Here is an 18,494-nt window from a genome sequence, read left to right as displayed (position 1 = left end):
CTACAAGAACGCAAAATCATTCTTACAGGTCCTTCCTTCATCGCTCTGGGTCCAGTGATCTCTTCCTTCTGAAAACTTTGCTAACACTTAGTATTTCCATAAAATGTTTGTAGCACTCTCTGGTTCCACCTGGCTGTTGCAATGAAGCATGCATGGGCTTTGCAGTCTAACAAACCAGATGGTGCATCTCGGTTCTGCTGTTTCTATGGCCTTGGAGACTTCATCTCACTGAGCTTCAGTTTCCTCATCTGTAAAATGGGGTTGACAACCCCTACCTTGCAGTGCTCTCATGATGCTCAAGTGAAACCAGGCCTGCCCCTACCAGGTGCTGGGTCTGAATCAGGAGAACAGACAGAGGCCACAGACCGTATGTCTCAATATGCAAAAGTCACAAATGAAGCTAACAGACAGTCACGTAAATTCTACCCTCAGAAATATCCCTTCATCATGACAAAAAACAATATGTAAGCCTCTGATTTTTATACAGCTAAGTAAGCAAAATATCAAAGACAACTAAATTTCATTATTATTGCACATGTCTGGATGTTGTATCGATAGATCAGTGATGTTTGGATGAGTAATAAGATAACATACATAATTCATAAATTATTGTTCATTCTGTAAATTTAATTTTCTTGCCTTCACTTCAGCAAAATTTTTGAGTTATATTGTTGTAATCAACATTATCACATAATTTGTGTTCTATTAACAGTGATGCCAAATTAGCCCATTATTCTTGAGTCACTGTGGTTCTTCAGTCTTTTTTTTAGATTAATTTTATTGGAGAGAAACTTCTGCTGAGTTTCTGCTTAGTTCTGCTGATGTAGAGAAACTGGAATTATCAAAAAAATTCTTAAAGCCACATTTAGAATCAGGAATGAACTATAAATTTTACATATCAAGTTCAAACATGGTCATGAGGTTTATATTATAATTATAATTCGGCAGAAAAATTGTTAAATATTTTAATTTAATATGGATCACCATCTTTTATATTGCTGTTTTCACTCTCTTAAAACACTATCTAGATCCGTATAGTACTTACTTGATTTTTCTTTTTTCAGGAAAAGAAAGATATTACAAAGAGAACTGAAAATAGCAGTATTTTGCTCAGTCAAAATCATACCTCAATCTAAATGTGCAGAAAAATAATTTCTATAGAAATTAACTTCTGAATTATTTGTATATGAATCTCCTCTTTCATAGTCCACAGACATTTTCGTTTCCTTTTTTTGAATTTTATTTTATTGGAATGTCATTTCTGTTGCATGTTTCACATTTGGCTTCTTGGTTTAGAAAAACCCTAGACATATTTAAAATAATAAATATGTATTTTCAATCCCTTTAAAAGTGAAATAGCCAAGCCTAGATTTTTTTGTAGGCTTTTTTGTAACCACATCCCACCACGATATCCCATAACAAATGTCTGTGAAGAGCTCACTCAGCTTCAAAATTAATGCCATCTCCCAGCAAAGATGGGATTTGCTCTGCATCTGAGGACCTTCTGTTGTTTTCACTGAGTTCTTCAGTCATCTTGTATCCTGTCTAAATTAGATCGACGTGTTTAACGGCATTTATTCGGTATTCCCATCGCTTGAGTAAGAGCAGTTTACGGTCAAATTTGATAGGCATTTCAGCAAGATGTTCCACATTGGGAAGGATTCAGATTGTCGTTTAACCTTTCACTTGTTCCAGAGGAAGTCATCAATTCTCCTAGTAAGAAATTGAAACCATGTGCTGCCATTTCCCGCTCTAAGAATGCTTTTGAACTTTTGGTCAAATTCTGACCTTGTATTCGTTTTTCATAGTTGCCATAACAAAGTACCACAAATTTAGTGGCTTGAGAAAGAAGATAAATGTATTCTCTTACAGTCCTGTCGGTTCGAAGTCTGACATGCGTCTCACTAGCTAAAATCAAGGTGTTGGTGGGGGCTCTTGGGGAGAATCTCTTTTCTTGCCTTTTCCACGTTCTAGAGACCACCCGCATTCCTTGGCTTCTGGCCCCTTCCTCCATCTTCAAAGCCAGCAATGTTGCATTTCTCGACCATTTTTCCATAGTCACATCTCCCTCTTCCACTTGTAAGGACCTTTGTGATTATATTTGGTCTACCTGGAGAATCCAGATAATCTCCTATTTTAAGGTTAGCTAATTAGCAACGTTAATGCTGCCTGTGAGCTCAATTCTCCTTGGCCACAAACCTAACATATTCACAGCTTCTGCCGATTAGAACATGGATAACTTTGAGGGGCATTATTTTGCCTACCTTAGACTCTCCAGTCATGTTATGCTGTTATCACAAGCTTGCCCAGGGCAGATTTTAAAATCAGTGCCTAAAATTGAAAATCCTTTTCCTAGTTCATCAAGACTGTTTTTACAAAAAATGTAAAACCGATGGAATGCTCCATTGTTTCAACTTCCTCACTTCTGTAGCTCAGCACCCTGTATGGTGCTAGTCTTACAATGGGACTTCTCATCCTCGTGCACCCTATATGAACTGAGGAATATTTACTTTTAAAAACATTTTGAGTGTCTTTTTTTTTTTCACTTTATTGTTCATTAAAGTACTAATATCCTTTGAATCCTTCATCCTAGATAGTGATTAATTTGTTTCATTACTTTTTATCCATCTTATATGTTCGGCCAGAAGAAATTTACCATTGTCTTTTAAATTTTCCATCATCTTCTATAAATATTGTGTAGCATGAATGAAAAACATCTTTATGCTGGACTGAAGATTGGATGCTTAGCTTTTAAAGAACATCACACCAATGTTCTAAATTGGTGTTTACTTGGAATTGCTTAATACCAACAATAGTTGGCTATTAATTCAAGCTTTTTACAGTTCTAGTAATTGCTTGTGAGTTGAACACAGGTGATGTTTTATGCTCTTTTGATTGAGAACCTAAGTGTTCTCTCGTGCCAGGTGTAAGCATGGTCCGTCCTGCATGAGACAGTGGCTTGGTGTCCACCCCAGTGCAGGCACACTGCGGGCAGTTACTCACTGATGGGTTGTAACTGATGGAGCAGTTCGTGGCCTGCCCTCTTCCCTCGCCATTCTTTTCATGCCTTCTGCCCGCAAGCACCTCACCAGGCTCCTTGCTGGCCTAACTACCCCGTGCCCTGGCTTTTCATGCCCATATCTTTGGGTGTATCTTGTCCCTCTTACCTAAAGGGAACCTTCTCTTTTGTGAAGAACTGGATTCTGGGCACGGAGATGATGGCTGGGTGCTGAGGCAGCTGCAGCATCTGCTGCTCTGGAGCTTGTTAGAAATGCAGCCTCTCACCTCAGCCCGGCCAAACTGCAGTGGGAGCCCCATGGATCTGCACACACCTGCAGAAGACACTTTGAGAGGCTCTGGCTTAGAGCTCAGTCAGCTCAGGCTGCCCTTACAAAGTGCCACAGCCTGGGGGGCTCACACAACAGAAGTTTATTTTCTTACAGCCCTGGAGGCCAGAAGTCCAGATCAAGGTGCTGGCAGGGTTGGTTCTCCTGAGACCCCTCTCCTTGCCTTTCAGATGCCACCTCGGTGCCTCTTCACAGGGTGGCACGTGCATACCCTGGTGTCTCCAGATTTCCTCTTCTTATGAGGACCCCAGGCAGATTGGCTTGGGACCCGCGCTAATGGCTGCATCTTCACCTAAGCACATCTTTAAAGACCCTGTCTGCCAACAGTCACATTCTGAGGTACTGGGGTTTGGCCTTCAACATAGGAATTTTGTGGGGGACACCATTCAGCCCATAGCACCGCTTTAAAGAAGAAACTGAGGTTCAGAAAAGTGTGTAACAGTCAAAATCACGCCACGACCCAGATGAGAGCTTCATCTCCAACAGAGTCCTTCTGGGTGGTGGCGATGACAGGGTAAAATGGAGTCTGAGGTTTGCATTTAGGATTCAGCTTGGCTGCCGCTGCTTCTGGGAACTTGGATAAATGCCATCACCTCCCCAGGCCTTAGTTTCCTTTTCTGTGAAATGGGGACATTAAAGGCACCCCCTCGCAAGGTCATGAGGATTCCTTGAGATTTGGACGGGAAATGCAGATGACCACCTCGCCCCACTCTGCCTCTCCCCTTTGCCTGCTAGCAAAATCCACTTGCTCTTACCACCAGCCAGAGTGCCCAATTATCTTCCCCAGGTGATTTGCAGTTTAATAGCTAGAAAAACCAGGGCTTTAAACGGTTGTGGTGGAATTTCAGGCATCAGCTGGCAGGTGCACAGGGTCCTTCCTGGAAGCTGGGCCTGTGGCAGGCACCAAAGGAGCCCCGCGACGTGCCCCCCACCCCGGTGCCTGGGGCTCTCGCTTCTGAATAATAGGCTGTGCACAATTTGATTTCATTTCGGTCTAAATTGCCCAGCCCGCAACCAGGGATGCAAGGCGGAGTCCTACAAATCAATTCGGCTGTGCAAATAAGCCGGCGCCTGCTAACCTGAGGGTGTTTAGAAATGAGGCCCAGCTTCAGAGTGTTAAGGCAGTGATTGCAATTTGCCTTTTGGGGTCAAACTGGCTGTGAATGCAAAATTGCTTTCAAACATTTTGTTTGTTGTTTAGATTTGTGTAGCATGCGTTGAGATGGGCTCTGTGCAAAGCCGTTGGCTAAGGCGAGATTGGGAAGATGGAGAGAATGTGTCTCCTTCCCCTTCTCAGAGGGGCTCCAAGCTGGAGTACACCTGGCATTGTGGCCTAAAAACCAGGGTTCAAGTCCAGGGGCCCAGGTTTGGGCAGGTCAGAAAGTTGCCGGTCTGGGACCAAGGGACTCCCTTTCTCTTATCCATCCTATATCCATCTAGCCTCTTTTTTGGAGGGGCTGCTTTAAATCTTACCCCTATGGCATGGTTAATGGGGTTCCCATCCACGTCTGGGGTCAGGATAGCGGGTCAGAGCAAGGCAGCTTCTTTTAGTCTGGTGGTAAGGTGTCCGCCCCATGTCTGGGGCCGGATTCTTAAGTGTGGTCACGTTGTCCAGTTTGTGGATTTCCTGGACCCTTTGCTCTGCTCTGGCTTTGACTATGTCACCGTCCTCTCTTGCCTCCCAGAATGCAGGGCCCAAAGAGAGAAGGACAGAGGTCACTCTCTGAGTGACCCTGGGCAAAATATAGGTGGTCTCCCCCTCTGGCTCCTGACCATCCCCAGCCCACCTCTGTCATCACTGTGTCCGGGCTGTCCTGCAGCCCCACCCTGCTTCCTCCCTGTGGACCACCACCCCTACATGCCCGGGTTCTGCAGGCCTCTTGTCATGGGCTCGCCTGCTACATAGGAGTAATCATTCGTATGAAGGCGTGAGTAATTAATAACGATTCCTCCTCTTTGGCATCCTTGCATTTTAACAAGAGGCCAATGCTTTAATAAAATAATGAAAAAAAGAAAGAACAAAAGAAAGTGAGAGGTAGAATGATGGACCCATAGTTTGTGCTGGAGGGTCTTCCACGTGCCAGCCAAGCACACGCCAACCTCCTCACAGGGATCAGAAGTCTGAAGGCCGTGGGCCCCTTTGCCTCCTTGTCAGCAGTCCTGGTGGGGTGGGCAGCTGCCAGCCAAGATTCCTGCTGCCCGTTAGAGAGGCCCGTCCACTGGAAACGCGGGCATCAGCAGAATTGAACAGTGGATCAAAAACTGAAACAAATCACTTTAATTAGCTAACACCCAAACCTAATTCAAATAGTATTTCTTCACTGGACCATGAACCAATTTTGTGATCCCCTCCTCACACAGTTGACCAGTTGAACTCAGAATTGAACTAAGAAGGGATGGACTGACCATGCAGCTAGCTACCGCCTCGCATATCGTGTGAGGAAGCTGATGCCCTGAGACTTGCGGTCAAGGTCAAGGTCATAGGGCACCTCAGGGGCCCAGATTTGACTCTTTACTCTGATGACCTGTTACTCTCTCTGCTATTCCGTGTGCCCTCTTGATGCAGGACCTCAAGAGATGGTACAAGTTATGTCATATATTATGTGCTTTTGAATCGAGATCCTCTTAGACTAAGAAGTTGGGAACCCAAATGAGCGATGGGTGGCTAGGTGGGAATTCTCCCAGCCTTGCATTCCTCCCACAGTCCTAGAAAATCAAAGGGAAGCCTTTGCGATTTGTTGTGACTTGATTTATATTATGATCACTAATGTTATCATTGTTATTATGTACCTCAATTAACCTGCTCATTTACGATTTTCTTTTCAAAGATTATAACAACATTCATCTAAATCAGTGGTTCTTAACTGGGGGGAGATTTTGCCCCCAGGGGACATTGGCCATATCTGGAGACATTTTTGGTTGTCACGACTTGGGAGGCGGGTTCGGTGTGTGTAATTGGCATCTATTAGGGAGAGGCCATGGATACTGCTAAACAATGCCTAGGACAGCCGCCCCACAACAGAGAATTATCTGGCCCCAAATGTCAATAGTGTCGAGATTGAGAAAGCTTGGTTTAAATCAACACAAAGGGAAGAAGTCTCCTGCAAATCCTGCCGCCTCAACACTGAAACCTCACTTTTCTCTGTTCCTCCCGGCCTCTGCCCCACCACGTGTACTTCGATTCCCATAGTTTCCATAGTCATGACAGGGATACAATTTACGTTCTACTTTTTTTCCCTTAATATTGCGTTGTGAGCTTTTGTCCCTCTGGCCTCGTCTTCACAATTACCATTTGTAATGGATGTAATGCGGTCCGCCAGGCAGGTTGATACCCTGTGTTTTACCTGACTGGTCCAACTTTCTCACTGGGGGTGGCTACTGAGAGGCTTGCCAAGTGGGCTGCACTGGGGTGGCTTGTGTGGGCCCTGCTGTGGGCCAGCCTTCTCCTCTCCCTGCAGCCCTGGCTGATGCCATCATAGTCTTCATCATCAAAAGCCCTTTATGAAGCGCCTTGGTGAATATGTCCTGGCCCTGGGGGGCTCTTCTGCAGAGATCTTCCCACCAGCCCCTGACATCCGGGGCATGTCAGCTCGGACAGACAGCATATATGTCAGCTAACCACGAAGACATCCAAAGGCCGGGCTGTAGGCCCCAGGCAGAGGGCACAAAACCAGATTCGTAAGCAATATTCATGACAAGAGTAAGTGCATCTGGGAACGCAGGACAGGCTGGATTCCCAGAGGGAGCCAGGGCCTTGAAGACCCTCCTCCAGCTGGCTGCAGGCTACTCGAAGGACGTGGGAGTTTAGAAGCCACAGGAGGGAGGAAGGGAGGGGAGCGGCTTGACAGGTCAAGGACTTGGGGTCAAGTGTTCCAGGCTCAAGTGTACAAGTGCACACTTGACAGGCCCGGGACGAACCTAGATAACTGCTGGAGGCATCCCTCCTGAGACCTCCCTGCCAGCCTCTCATCTCACCTCGGTGCCCCCTTCTCTTCCCCTGCAGGTGTTCCATGAGCAGGGCATCCTCTTTGGCTACCGACATCCACAGAGTTCCGCCACTGCCTGTGTCCTCAGCCTTTTCCAGATGACCAATGAGACTCTCAACATCTGGACTCACTTGCTACCCTTCTGGTACCTTCCACCCCCTTGACTGGCCTTCTCATCGAGGAGCTCTGGGAAGTGGGGCTTCTTTAAAACACAGCCTGTTGGGAGGGCTGAGATTCTGCCCTGGGATTTAGGGGGGTCCCCATGGTGCATGGCTGTGGAGCTGGGGGACGTCGAGGCCCGCTGCTGGGGCGAGCTTTAGGGCGTGGATTGCGGTAGGAGTCGAGGGGCTCCTGGCGGCTCCCGGGTCTTTCCCTGCTCCCCTGCTCCATGGCCTGACTTGACCTTGTCCCCTGCAGTCTTGGAGGCTTTGTGGGTCTTGCAGAAGCCCTGGTGAAAATGTCAGGAGCTTGAGCAAGTCCCTTAACCTTTCTGAGCTTCGCATTTTCCCATCTGCAAAGCGGGAGTGATAGTCTGCATCTTCTCCAAGGTTGCCATGACGAGTATGGGAGAAGACGTTGGCACGGCATTGGGCACAGAGCTATGGGTGCCCTGTAGTCGTTCTGGAACCACAGCAGCTGTGGGGCACTTGGTCAGGCAGCACTGTAACGGAGCAGCTAAGAGCAAAGCTCTGGGGAGCGCGTACGCAGAAATGGTTGTTGCCAGGAAGGTAAAGAGGGAGGACGGTGGGGGCTGAAGACCAACGTCACACACCTCGTGCTGGGCATAATGAGGGGAGAGGGGAGGGTGAAGGCGGAGTCAGAACACCCAGTTATAGATGTCAGGGCTTGGAAGGACCTCAGAGGTCATGTAGGACACCGTCCCACTGAGGATTCTGCTGGCTGACATAGATGTGGCCCAGAGAAGGGGGTGGCTTGCTTACATCACACAGAAAGTACTGGCACAGGCTGGTCTCTGGACATCCTCTCCCAATCGTGTCAAGAGGCCAAGAGAGTAGGAGGGACCCCAGAGTGTGCAGAGTGGAGACGGGCCCGAGGAAGGCAGCTTGCTTGATCAGAAGTCAGAAGACACCCCGCAAGGCCACAACGCAGGGGAAGGCTGTTTGGTGCCAGAACCCTCCCCAGGGGAGAGGAGAGAGAGCTCAGCCTTGGGATGGAATAGGCCGTCTGTAAAGAATTCCTAAGGGGGCCGGCCCCGTGGCCGAGTGGTTAAGTTTGCACTCTCCGCTGTGGTGGCCCAGGGTTTAGCCAGTTCAGATCCTAGGCGCAGATATGGCACTGCTCGTCGGGCCACGCTGAGGCGGCATCCCACATGCCACAACTAGAAGGACCTGCAACTAAGATATACAACTATGTACAGGGGGTTTGGGGAGATAAAGCAGGAAAAAAAAAAAAAAGATTGGCAGGCAACAGTTGTTAGCTCAGGTGCCAATCTTTAAAAATAAAAAGAAAATTCCTAGGGCCTGCAGACTGGTCAGCGTGGCAGCGGGAGGCTGTTTGTCATTTTAAATTTAAGTAAACCTCAGTAAACTCCAGGAAAAGTCTACATGCTAATAAATTATAACTTGCAGAGGGGAAGAGAGTCAGTGTCCTCCCCTGGCCCCTCTCCTCCCTGGAGCCACCAGGTGACCTTCTCTCCTCCGTTGTCCCAGAGAGCTCTTCTACAGACGTGGGCGTCTGTGATGTGTGAGCACCCAGCCCTGCGCTCTTCCTTCCCACTGCTCTTCCTTTGCTCATTTCCCTTGGAGATCTCTGACCCACAGGACTCTCAAGCTTTTGAGCAGCTGCGTGGTATTCTGTATTATGGCTGATTTAGGCTGTTTTAAGATTTGTGCCGCTACAAAGAATACTGGCCTGTCCATCCTTGTTTGTGGGTCTCGAGCTCCTGTGTGCAGATTCTGAGGGATGACTTCTTGGCTGTTTTACAGCCGAACCACACGGGCTGAGGCGCCCCACTGCGTACGACACCCCTACACTGCCAGGCACGGAGAGACGATACCATTGAGCAACGCGCAGTAGCTGGAAGGGCTTGGGAGAGCCTGGAGTGAGATGCCCGAAGGAACTGGGACTAGGGAATGGTCTCAAGATAATGAAAGGATATGTTTTGAGAATGGGCAGGTAGCGAAAGTTTTATTTCTGCTGGGACAGGAGGACAAAGGTCACAGTGTAGCCAGAGGATTTAGTGACACTCCTTGGGTTCCTGTGTGAAGGACTTTGTCGTCTCCTGCCCTGGGAGAGTTAGTGGGAAAGGGGGCCGCTTTCTAGGAGCCGCTCGTGGATGTGGGCAGCTCTGCAAGCAGGACCCCCTTGCATGAGTTATAGGTGAGGCAGGTCTGATGCAGAACTGTGCAATGTCTCTGTGTGGAGATGGAGCCGAGAGATCCAGGCTCGGCCGAGACTCAGCGTGGGACTAGGCCGCTCAGAAAAGTGATGGCCATGTTAGTGGAGGAATAGTGTGGAAGAGGGGGGAGGAGAAAGTCCTGTTGTCTTCCAGACTTTCAGGGCCCCACCTGGGAACTGCTGCTGTTTGAGGAGCCTTCCTGCAAGGGGGACATAGACAAATGACAGGGATGGTGACAAGGCCAAATTTGGATCCTGTGAGGAATGGCCGAATGCGCTGAGGTTATTTAATGTAAAGTTCAAAGAGGTGGGGCGGGGTCATGAAGACGGCCTTAAGATACTTGATGGGCTTGTTTTCCATGGTCCTGATGGGGAGAACTAAAGCTGATCAAAGGAAGATAGATTCCAGGGAGACAGATGGCAGCTCAGTGAAGGACTTTCCAACACTCAGAGCTGCCTTGGGAGGTGGTGAGCTCCCCATCCCTGGAAACATGCAAACTGAGGTTGGAGAATCACTGGGGCAAGATGCTGTAAGAGGGATTCTGTCACCACCAGATGGGGAAGGAACTGGGCTAGATAACCCCAAAGGCTCTCTTCTTACCTCTCCTGCCCATTTATAACCGAAAAAGGACCCCACTCACAGTGAGAATACACAGGGATCAGTTATCCTGGGTCATGGCAGGCAGAAGGGAGCCAGGTGAGGAGTAGAAGAGGAGGCCCCGGCCCCAGCCCCGGAGCTTGAGCGGGTCATGCTGTGTTCCAGGTTCTTCGCGTGGAGGTTTGTGACCGTACTGTATGTGACAGACATCCAGAATGACAGCTACTCCTGGCCTCTGCTTGTGTACATGGGCACCAGCTGCGTGTACCCCCTTGCGTCTAGCTGTGCGCACACCTTCAGCTCCATGTCCAGGAACGCCCGGCACATCTGCTACTTCCTGGACTACGGTGCCGTCAACCTCTTTGGCCTGGGTACGTGGGGCCCTGCACTCGCCCTCCCCCCTGGTAACTGGGCTGCTGCCCCTTCCCCTGGAGCTGGGGCACAGGATGCTTTGGTGGGCTTGCAGAAGAGTCACGGGAATGCCAGTGCCTGCCCAGCTTCCTGACGAGGGTTTTGTAAGAAACGTGTCCACAGGTGTGCTGGCAGATGTTTAACAGCTGGTTCTCTGGGGACATCTGTGGTGTTTGCTGATTTGTGTGGTGTACGTACTCCCACCACGGCTGACTTCAAGGTGCCAACAGGACATCACTGAACACGGGTGGGGAGAGGACGGCGTAGCATGCCATTACATAGTAATTCCTCTATACAGATACATTAATTGAGTATTTATTACTTTTATTAATATGATTTATTTAATTGTAAGTTTATGTCATCTAATTTTTAATGATGGCTGTGTTTAACAATTGGCTTGCAAGTTCTCTGAAACGGTAACAATCTGCTCTTGCAGCCAGGGTGAGCCAGTGTGAACATCAGGGCGGGTCCTGTCAGGTCGGGCAGCAAGGAGGGCTGGGGGTCAGGAGCCCCGTTTGTCCAGAGGCTTAGAGGAGTTAGAGACGGGCTCAGGGCCACGGGAACGGTGTGGTGAAGCCGCAGCTGGTAAGCTTGGGCGTTAACGCCCCAGCCTCCTCCTGTTTTCCTTTAAGTATGATGCCCCTTCCTCCGGTCTCCTCTCCCCCAATTGTGGGCATCCATCTCTCCTCGCATCTCGATTCTAGCCTCTTCTCCCTCTTGACTCTGCTCCCGGTGTGAAAGCAAAGTCATTGTCTTCCCTGGACCAAGAGGAGCCCCCCTCCATCCTACTTCCCCCTCTCTCTCCCTTCTCACGCACACATGTACACATCCACACAATACACCAGCATACACACATCACACATAAGCACACACATGTATACACACAGTCTTTACCGCCTCACCTCCCACTCCTCGGGGCTCTGCTGCCCAGTCCCCACCGTCCACTGACACTCTGGTTGCCGAGGACCCAGCCTCGTGCGGACTCTCAGGGTCTGGCTTCCTGGGCTCTCCACACTCCCTCCTTTCCTCTGGTCCCTGCTGCGTCACTGCCTCCAGTTCGCCCATCGTCCACATTCTCGTTCTCCTTCGCTGGTTCCCCTTCCTCTGCTCTCTCCATGTAGGTGGGCGAGCTCAGAATCGGTCCTTGGGCCTCTGCTCTCACATGGTCCAACTCCCTGGGTGATCCCTATCCCCTAACACCCGGGGACGAGGCACTCCCAACCCCCGTCTCTAGTTTAAACAGCTCACCTGAGGTCCTCGTCACCTCCAGCCCTGTGACAGAGACTGGCCCGTCCTCCCCACCCCTGCCCTCGCAGCCGCTCGCCCTCAGGTCAGAGATCTGCAAATAATCCTCAAGTTCCCCCTCGCTCTTTCTCCTCTGTGCCCAGCCCACTTCCACCATCCTCTCTAATCAGTTAACAAGTTCAGCTAACTCAACTTCAGCCAAGCTCCTCAGCCCTGTGGCCGCATAGCCCTTGATCACCTGCTCCGGACTCACTCACGATAGGAGCAATCACTGGGCAGCAGGCTCCGTGCTGAGCGCCTGACACACACCGTGCTTAGTGGCCTGCCTGCCACCACCCCTGATAGTTATATGCTCTTGGGCAAGTTTCTTAACCTCTTCAGCAGTCAATTCTCTCATCCACAAAATTGGCATAATATCTTCCTCGTAGGATATTATGAAGATTAAATGAGTTTTGTAAGGGAAGCACGTCAGACAGCGCCTGGCATGTAGTAAGCGTTGGAGGGTAGCCACTACCGCATCATCTCATTAGCCCTAATGTCAGTTCCCTGAGGCAGGGACTATCCTTACACCCCTGCTGTAGGTGAGAATCATGGGGCACAGTGAAGGCAAGTTCTTCAGGTCACACAGCTTGTAAACCGCAGAGCCAGGGCCCCGGGAGCCTCAGGGACCCCTGCCTGTGGCTCCCTCCATGCCCCCAGGCTGGACCCATCTCCATGTCACTCTGGTCCCCAGGCGTATCAGTGGTTCCTTCATTTCTGCTGCTCACTGGAATAGCTCCCTGAGAACAGACGTTTTGGTTTTCCAGCCCGTACGTAGCCGAGTGTCTGACATGGGGGTGTTCAGTAAACATGGAAGGAAGGTCTGATCAGTGAGAGAGCCCCTGGCTTCCCCGGAACTCCCAGCCCCATTGTCTGCAGCCACCTCCCCTCCCCATTCTCACTCCTCCATCCCTGGGGAAACCCTCACTCCCTGGATGGGGGCATTTGCTCCAGTTTCCTCCCTGATTTCCAGTTCCTGTTCCTCCCTCTAGGCCATCCTATTCACTTTCACTAGGCTTTGGTCATCTTAATACCCTAGTCAAAAACTGGGGGGCTCCCTATCACCTGAAAAAGGAACTTCATTGTCCTTAGTCTGGCATCCAGAGCTGTCCCCCGTGCCTGCTGCCCGGAAGGCCCTCCCTGCCCCCAGCCACCTGTCAGAATCCTCCATCTTCCAAGGAGATTTCAAGGTCAGTCCCTTGCTGGATGCCCATCCATCCTGAGCGCCCACTCACACCGGAACTGCCTGGAGGCGCTGATGAGCTTTGCTTCCCGCTGCAGTTTGTGGCAGGGCCTGCGGCTCCCTCGCTCTTGTATTGTGCTCGGAGCTTGGCACGCACCTTGGCCCCAGTCAGTAAACAGAGAGTGAATGCATCCTGGTCCAGATAGGAACTTCCTCGTAGCACCAGGCTGAGAGAAGAGTTTGTCTGCCCTGGTGGAGGCTGTTCCAGCTGGAATCTCACAGGCAGCCTGCTGGCGTGGGGAGCACTGTGCCAGGAGGAGGCGATTCCTGGCCCTTTCTGCCTACATCACCTGGGAATGGCACTTGACTTCACTAGTCTCTGGCCGCTGAATGGATCAGAGGCAGGGGTTGACCGTGCGAGGCCCGAGGCCTGTTTCAGCCTTGAGTAGGATCCAAGGCTGCTGAGTCTTTGGAATAACAGGTGATTCTTCAGGCCCTGGGCTGACAGCCCTGTGGCTGCCTCTCCCAGAAGCGACCTCAGCAGGTGAGGGTGCCCAGAGAGGCCATCTGGTCCAGGCCTCTGGCCACACCTGGCCCCCTTGAAAAGGACAGTGATCTCTCCTGTTCTTTCAAGTAAAAGGCCTCTGCTCTCACGTGGTCCAACTCCCTGGGTGATCCCCATCCCCTAACACACACAGCAGACAGGTCTCTAGAAGGTCCTTAGGTAGCCCTTCTCTCACAAACTCCAAAACAAAACACTGAGGCCAGCCTCTTACATCCAGCCTCTCAGCTGGCTGTTACCCAGCCCACTGACATGATACGCCTCACCTGGGCAAGGGCCCTCCCTCTCCACAACATTGATCTGTCCACACATGTCATGTCGTCGGGCAGGTGAGAATGTGCATATTCAGAGCAAAGCTGAGCACACCGGGCTGTCATGGACCCTAGCATGTGGTTAACAGCAGAGACTATTGCTTGTGTTTGAAGGTTGGCTTTGCCGCTCTCCAGCTGTGTGTCCCTGGGTGGGTTACTAAACCTCTCTGTGCCCCTGTTTCCTCATCTGTAAAATGAGGATAAGTGCAGGATTTATGTCACAGGGTGGTTGTAAAGGTTATGTGAGTGAATGTGTGTAAAGCCCTTGGCACATTGCTGGGCTCGTCATAAGTTCTCAGGACAGGATTTGGGTAGGCAGAGAAGGGAGAGGAGGACATTCTAGAAGAGGTGATGGCATAAGTAAGGCTGCAGTGACAGGATGGCCCCTGGTCTGTGGGGATGATGAGGGTTCAGCCAGAGGCTGGGTTGGTCCTCGAAAGGAGTCCAGACAGTGCTGCATCCTGGCTTCTTGCCCAAAGCTGCTTTTTCTTCCCAGGCTCAGCCATCGCCTACTCGGCCTATACGTTTCCTGATGCGCTGGTGCGTACCACCTTCCACGACTACTATGTGACCCTGGCTGTGCTGAACACCATCATCAGCACCGGCCTCTCCTGCTACTCCAGGTACCCGGCCCCTCCATCTCAAGTGGGACGGGGAGGGGACTGAGCAGTCAGCTCCATGGACTGCTGAGGGGCCAGCGAAAGAGGCGGGCTCGGTGACAAGGGCACTTGGGGGCATGGGACGCAGCTCCAGGCGGGCTTCCTGTGGCCAGGCAGGATCAGCTTCGTGGGCACACAGCCCGTGCAGGTGCCTAGGGCCCTGCCAACAGGACGGCTCCACACTTGGTTCAATGCCCTGCTGTTGCTGTCTTGAAATTCTTAATGATTTTTTTCTTTTTAAGATTTTATTTTTCCTTTTTCTCCCCATAGCCCCCCGGTACATAGTTGTGTATTTTTAGTTGTGGGTCCTTCCAGCTGTGGTATGAGATGCTGCCTCAGCATGGCCTGATGAGCAGTGCCATGTCCGTGCCCAGGATCCAAACCGGCGAAACCCTGGGCCACTGAAGCAGAGCGCGTGAACTCAACCACTTGGCCCCGGGGCCAACCCTCTTAATGATTTTTGAACAAGAGTATTGCGCGAGGCCCTACAGATTATGTAGCTGGTCCTGTTGCTGGACAAGTCATTTATCCTCCTTGAATCTCAGTTTGCTTATCCATCAAATGGGGCCAACACATCTACTCTGTGAGACGGATGTGAGGATTACAGGTAACGTACTCAGAACACCTGGCCCAAGCCTGGCCCAGAGCATGTGCCCATCAGTGGCCGGTCTGCTGACAGTGCTGGAGTGGGCCTGCCTCTAGGTGTGTGTGATGGGTGATGGATGATGCTCAGATGTCCAGCACATCCCCAGGGAGCCCCAAGGCTATGAGTCACATTGGCTCTCATTCCCTCTATATTTCTTTCCTTTTCACTCAAGAAAGCTCATTGGTGTGTGGGCACAAGAGACATTGATTTGAGGATAACTCCTCTGGTTTATTCAGCTCTTTGTAAAAGTGAACTGCCCAAAGCTCCAGGTCCCTAAAGTACTTAGGATCCTCTCACATGGTGGTGTCGGGGCGACAGCCCTGTCTGCATGGTGCCAGGCTGCTGGGTGCTTTTGGGGCCTGGGGTGGAGGGTTAGGAAAAGCATCAAGGCAGGCTGGCAGGTCACACGTGACCTTCTATCCCCCCAGCCGTGGTTCCAGCGAGCCCATTCGCATCTCCCTGTTGGACTGCCACGGGCCTCGCAGAATTAGTATTACTTGCAGCCGTCCACTCTCCCCTGCCCCAGGAGAAACTGGGAGGGAGAGGTGTGCGTCTCTGACTTCTCGGCAGGGATCTTGGCTCCAGCTTTCTTCGAGTGACACAGGTTTTGTGGGATCGAGAAGTAGGCAAGTTTCACATACTTGACAAACTGGTTTTCTTTAAAAATGAAAGGATAGATTCTTAAACAGCATCAAGAACACTTGCCCCAACTTGCCTTCCACTTACCCGTCCTGAGATGGGTTGGAAGCGTGGGGTTGCTTACGTGGGAGTGAGTCTCGTTCCTGGGCACAGTCTCAGCCCCGGGTTTTGTGTTGCTTCATCCCGTGGAAAGGCCTGGGCTGGGAGTTGGTGGTAAACTCTCCCTCTCCCCGGAAGTTCCAGAGCTCCCCTGTAGCTGCAAGGAGATGGGGTCTGCCCCTAGGGGTAGAAAACAGAATCGGATCTCCCCCAGTTCCTCAGGGCTCTGGCGATTCAAAGCTCTCTGAAGCGCAGCCTCCGTGCCAGGCCGGAGCTGTGAGGGCTGCACACGCGAGGGCGAGGGGAGGAGAGCGAGTCTCTACTTGGGTGAGACAAGGTGTAACACACGTAGGAGAGTAACAGTGATGCTAGAAACGGTCTGAGAGAGAGGAAGCATGTCCCAGAGGCACAGTGCCTGGATGCGTGGGCTCACAGACGGGCCTGGTCCAGGGACCTGGACACACCTGGATCTGGTCCTTGGACGGTCACTGTCCTGTCTGGTTAGCTCCTGCAGGGCTGTGTGGCTCTGGTGTTTGGAATTTAGGATCAGAGGACAGTGAGGTGAGCACTGTGGGCTGAGGGCCAGGGAAGGCTCCGTGGGTGTGGAAGAAAGGTCCCAAAGTTCTCGATCCAGGATTGCTTCACCATGAGCTCCTGATGCAAATTCTTGCAACATTTACTGCTTTTTTTTTTTTAAGTTTCCTGAATCACCTGTAAGCCACCAGGGTAGATTGTTTTCTTCTAGCCGGGAGTCCTCCGTGATTGTTCAGAGACAATGAATGGGTCTTTTGGATGCAGCATGCCTGTTACCTTTGGACAAACTTGTTTGGCAGGGCAGGTTGGCCAGGAATCTCTTAAATGTCCATGTTTAAGGGCTTCTTTCTGTCAATGAAATGGATTATTTCTGTTTATTTATAGGGCACATCTGTGGCTATTCCAACCATCCACCCATCCATCCATCTACCTACCCATCCACCTACCCTTCTACCCATCCATCCGCCCACCTATCCACCCATCCATCCATCTACCCACCCACCCTTCTACCCATCCATCCGCCCACCTATCCACCCATCCATCCATCCACCCACCCACCCTTCTACCCATCCATCCGCCCACCTATCCACCCATCCATCCATCCACCCACCCACCCTTCTACCCATCCATCCACCCACCTATCCACCCATCCATCCATCTACCCACCTAGCCATCCATCCATCCATCCACCCACTCACCCTTCTACCCATCCATCTGCCCACCTATCCACCCATCCACCCCTCTACCCACTCACCCTTCTACCCATCCATCCGCCCACCTAGCCATCCATCCATCCATCCACCTACCCACCCACCCTTCTACCCATCCATCCGCCCACCTAGCCATCCATCCATCCATCCACCCACTCACCCTTCTACCCATCCATCCGCCCACCTATCCACCCATCCATCCATCCACCTACCCACCCACCCTTCTACCCATCCATCCGCCCACCTATCCACCCATCCATCCATCCACCCACCCACCCTTCTACCCATCCATCCGCCCACCTATCCACCCATCCATCCATCCACCCACCCACCCTTCTACCCATCCATCTGCCCACCTATCCACCCATCCATCCATCCACCCACCCACCCTTCTACCCATCCATCCGCCCACCTAGCCACCCATCCATCCATCCATCCACCCACCCACCCTTCTACCCATCCATCTGCCCACCTATCCACCCATCCATCCATCCACCTACCCACCCACCCTTCTACCCATCCATCCGCCCACCTATCCACCCATCCACCCCTCTACCCACCCACCCTTCTACCCATCCATCTGCCCACCTAGCCAGCCATCCTCCATCCATCCACCCATCTACCCATCTACCCATCCATCCATCCATCCATCCACCCATCCATCCATCCATCCATCCATCCATCCATCTATCCATCTATCTACCCACCCACCCATCCACCCACTCAATGGCCTTTAGAGGGCAGCATTACAGAATGTAACATAAACAAATGATGGTAATACACTATGATGCCATCCTGGATGCAGAGGGTTTTGAGAAGTGGCATTGGGACTGAGTATTGAGGGAAGTTGGACACTTTAGCTGGAGAGGAGGGAAGGGCCTTCTGGGCTAGTGAACAGCCTGGGCAAGGGGGAAGGGGCCAGCGGGGATGGGACGGCATTGGGAGACAGCAAGGAGCTTCTGAGCTGCCAGAGGCTGCAAGGCTGGAAGTGCCTGGAGAGGGGCCCCAAAAGCGGGCCGTCTGTGTCCCACAGAGGACTGGCCCTATGCTTGGGAAGGACAGTAATCTTCCCGGGAAGACAATTCCAGGACTTGAGGGGCTTCCAGGCGTGTTAACAGCCACTGAAGTGGGGCAGTGGAGGCTATGCTGGAACAGAAATGGAGAAAG

The 18,494-nt window shown here is 51.2% G+C and overlaps 1 protein-coding gene across 6 annotated transcripts in view; it reads left to right on the top strand.

The window, feature by feature from the left end:
• Nucleotides 1–18,494, top strand: part of PAQR5 (progestin and adipoQ receptor family member 5) — an 82,302-nt gene that overhangs the window by 50,411 nt on the left and 13,397 nt on the right. For 4 of the 6 annotated variants that reach the window (XM_014848202.3, XM_070499132.1, XM_070499138.1 and 1 more), the window contains 3 exons: nt 7,351–7,478; nt 10,455–10,660; nt 14,537–14,663. In XM_014848202.3, coding sequence (XP_014703688.1) covers nt 7,351–7,478; nt 10,455–10,660; nt 14,537–14,663 — 461 coding nt within the window. Of the gene's footprint in view, nt 1–3,517; nt 3,687–7,350; nt 7,479–10,454; nt 10,661–14,536; nt 14,664–18,494 lie in introns of all 6 variants that reach the window. The other 2 variants (XM_070499140.1, XM_070499127.1) reach the window with 1 other exon arrangement.

This window comes from Equus asinus, chromosome 2 (assembly GCF_041296235.1).
Source record: "Equus asinus isolate D_3611 breed Donkey chromosome 2, EquAss-T2T_v2, whole genome shotgun sequence".
Lineage (NCBI taxonomy): Eukaryota > Metazoa > Chordata > Mammalia > Perissodactyla > Equidae > Equus > Equus asinus.
This window is presented reverse-complemented; position numbering and strand designations above follow the sequence as displayed.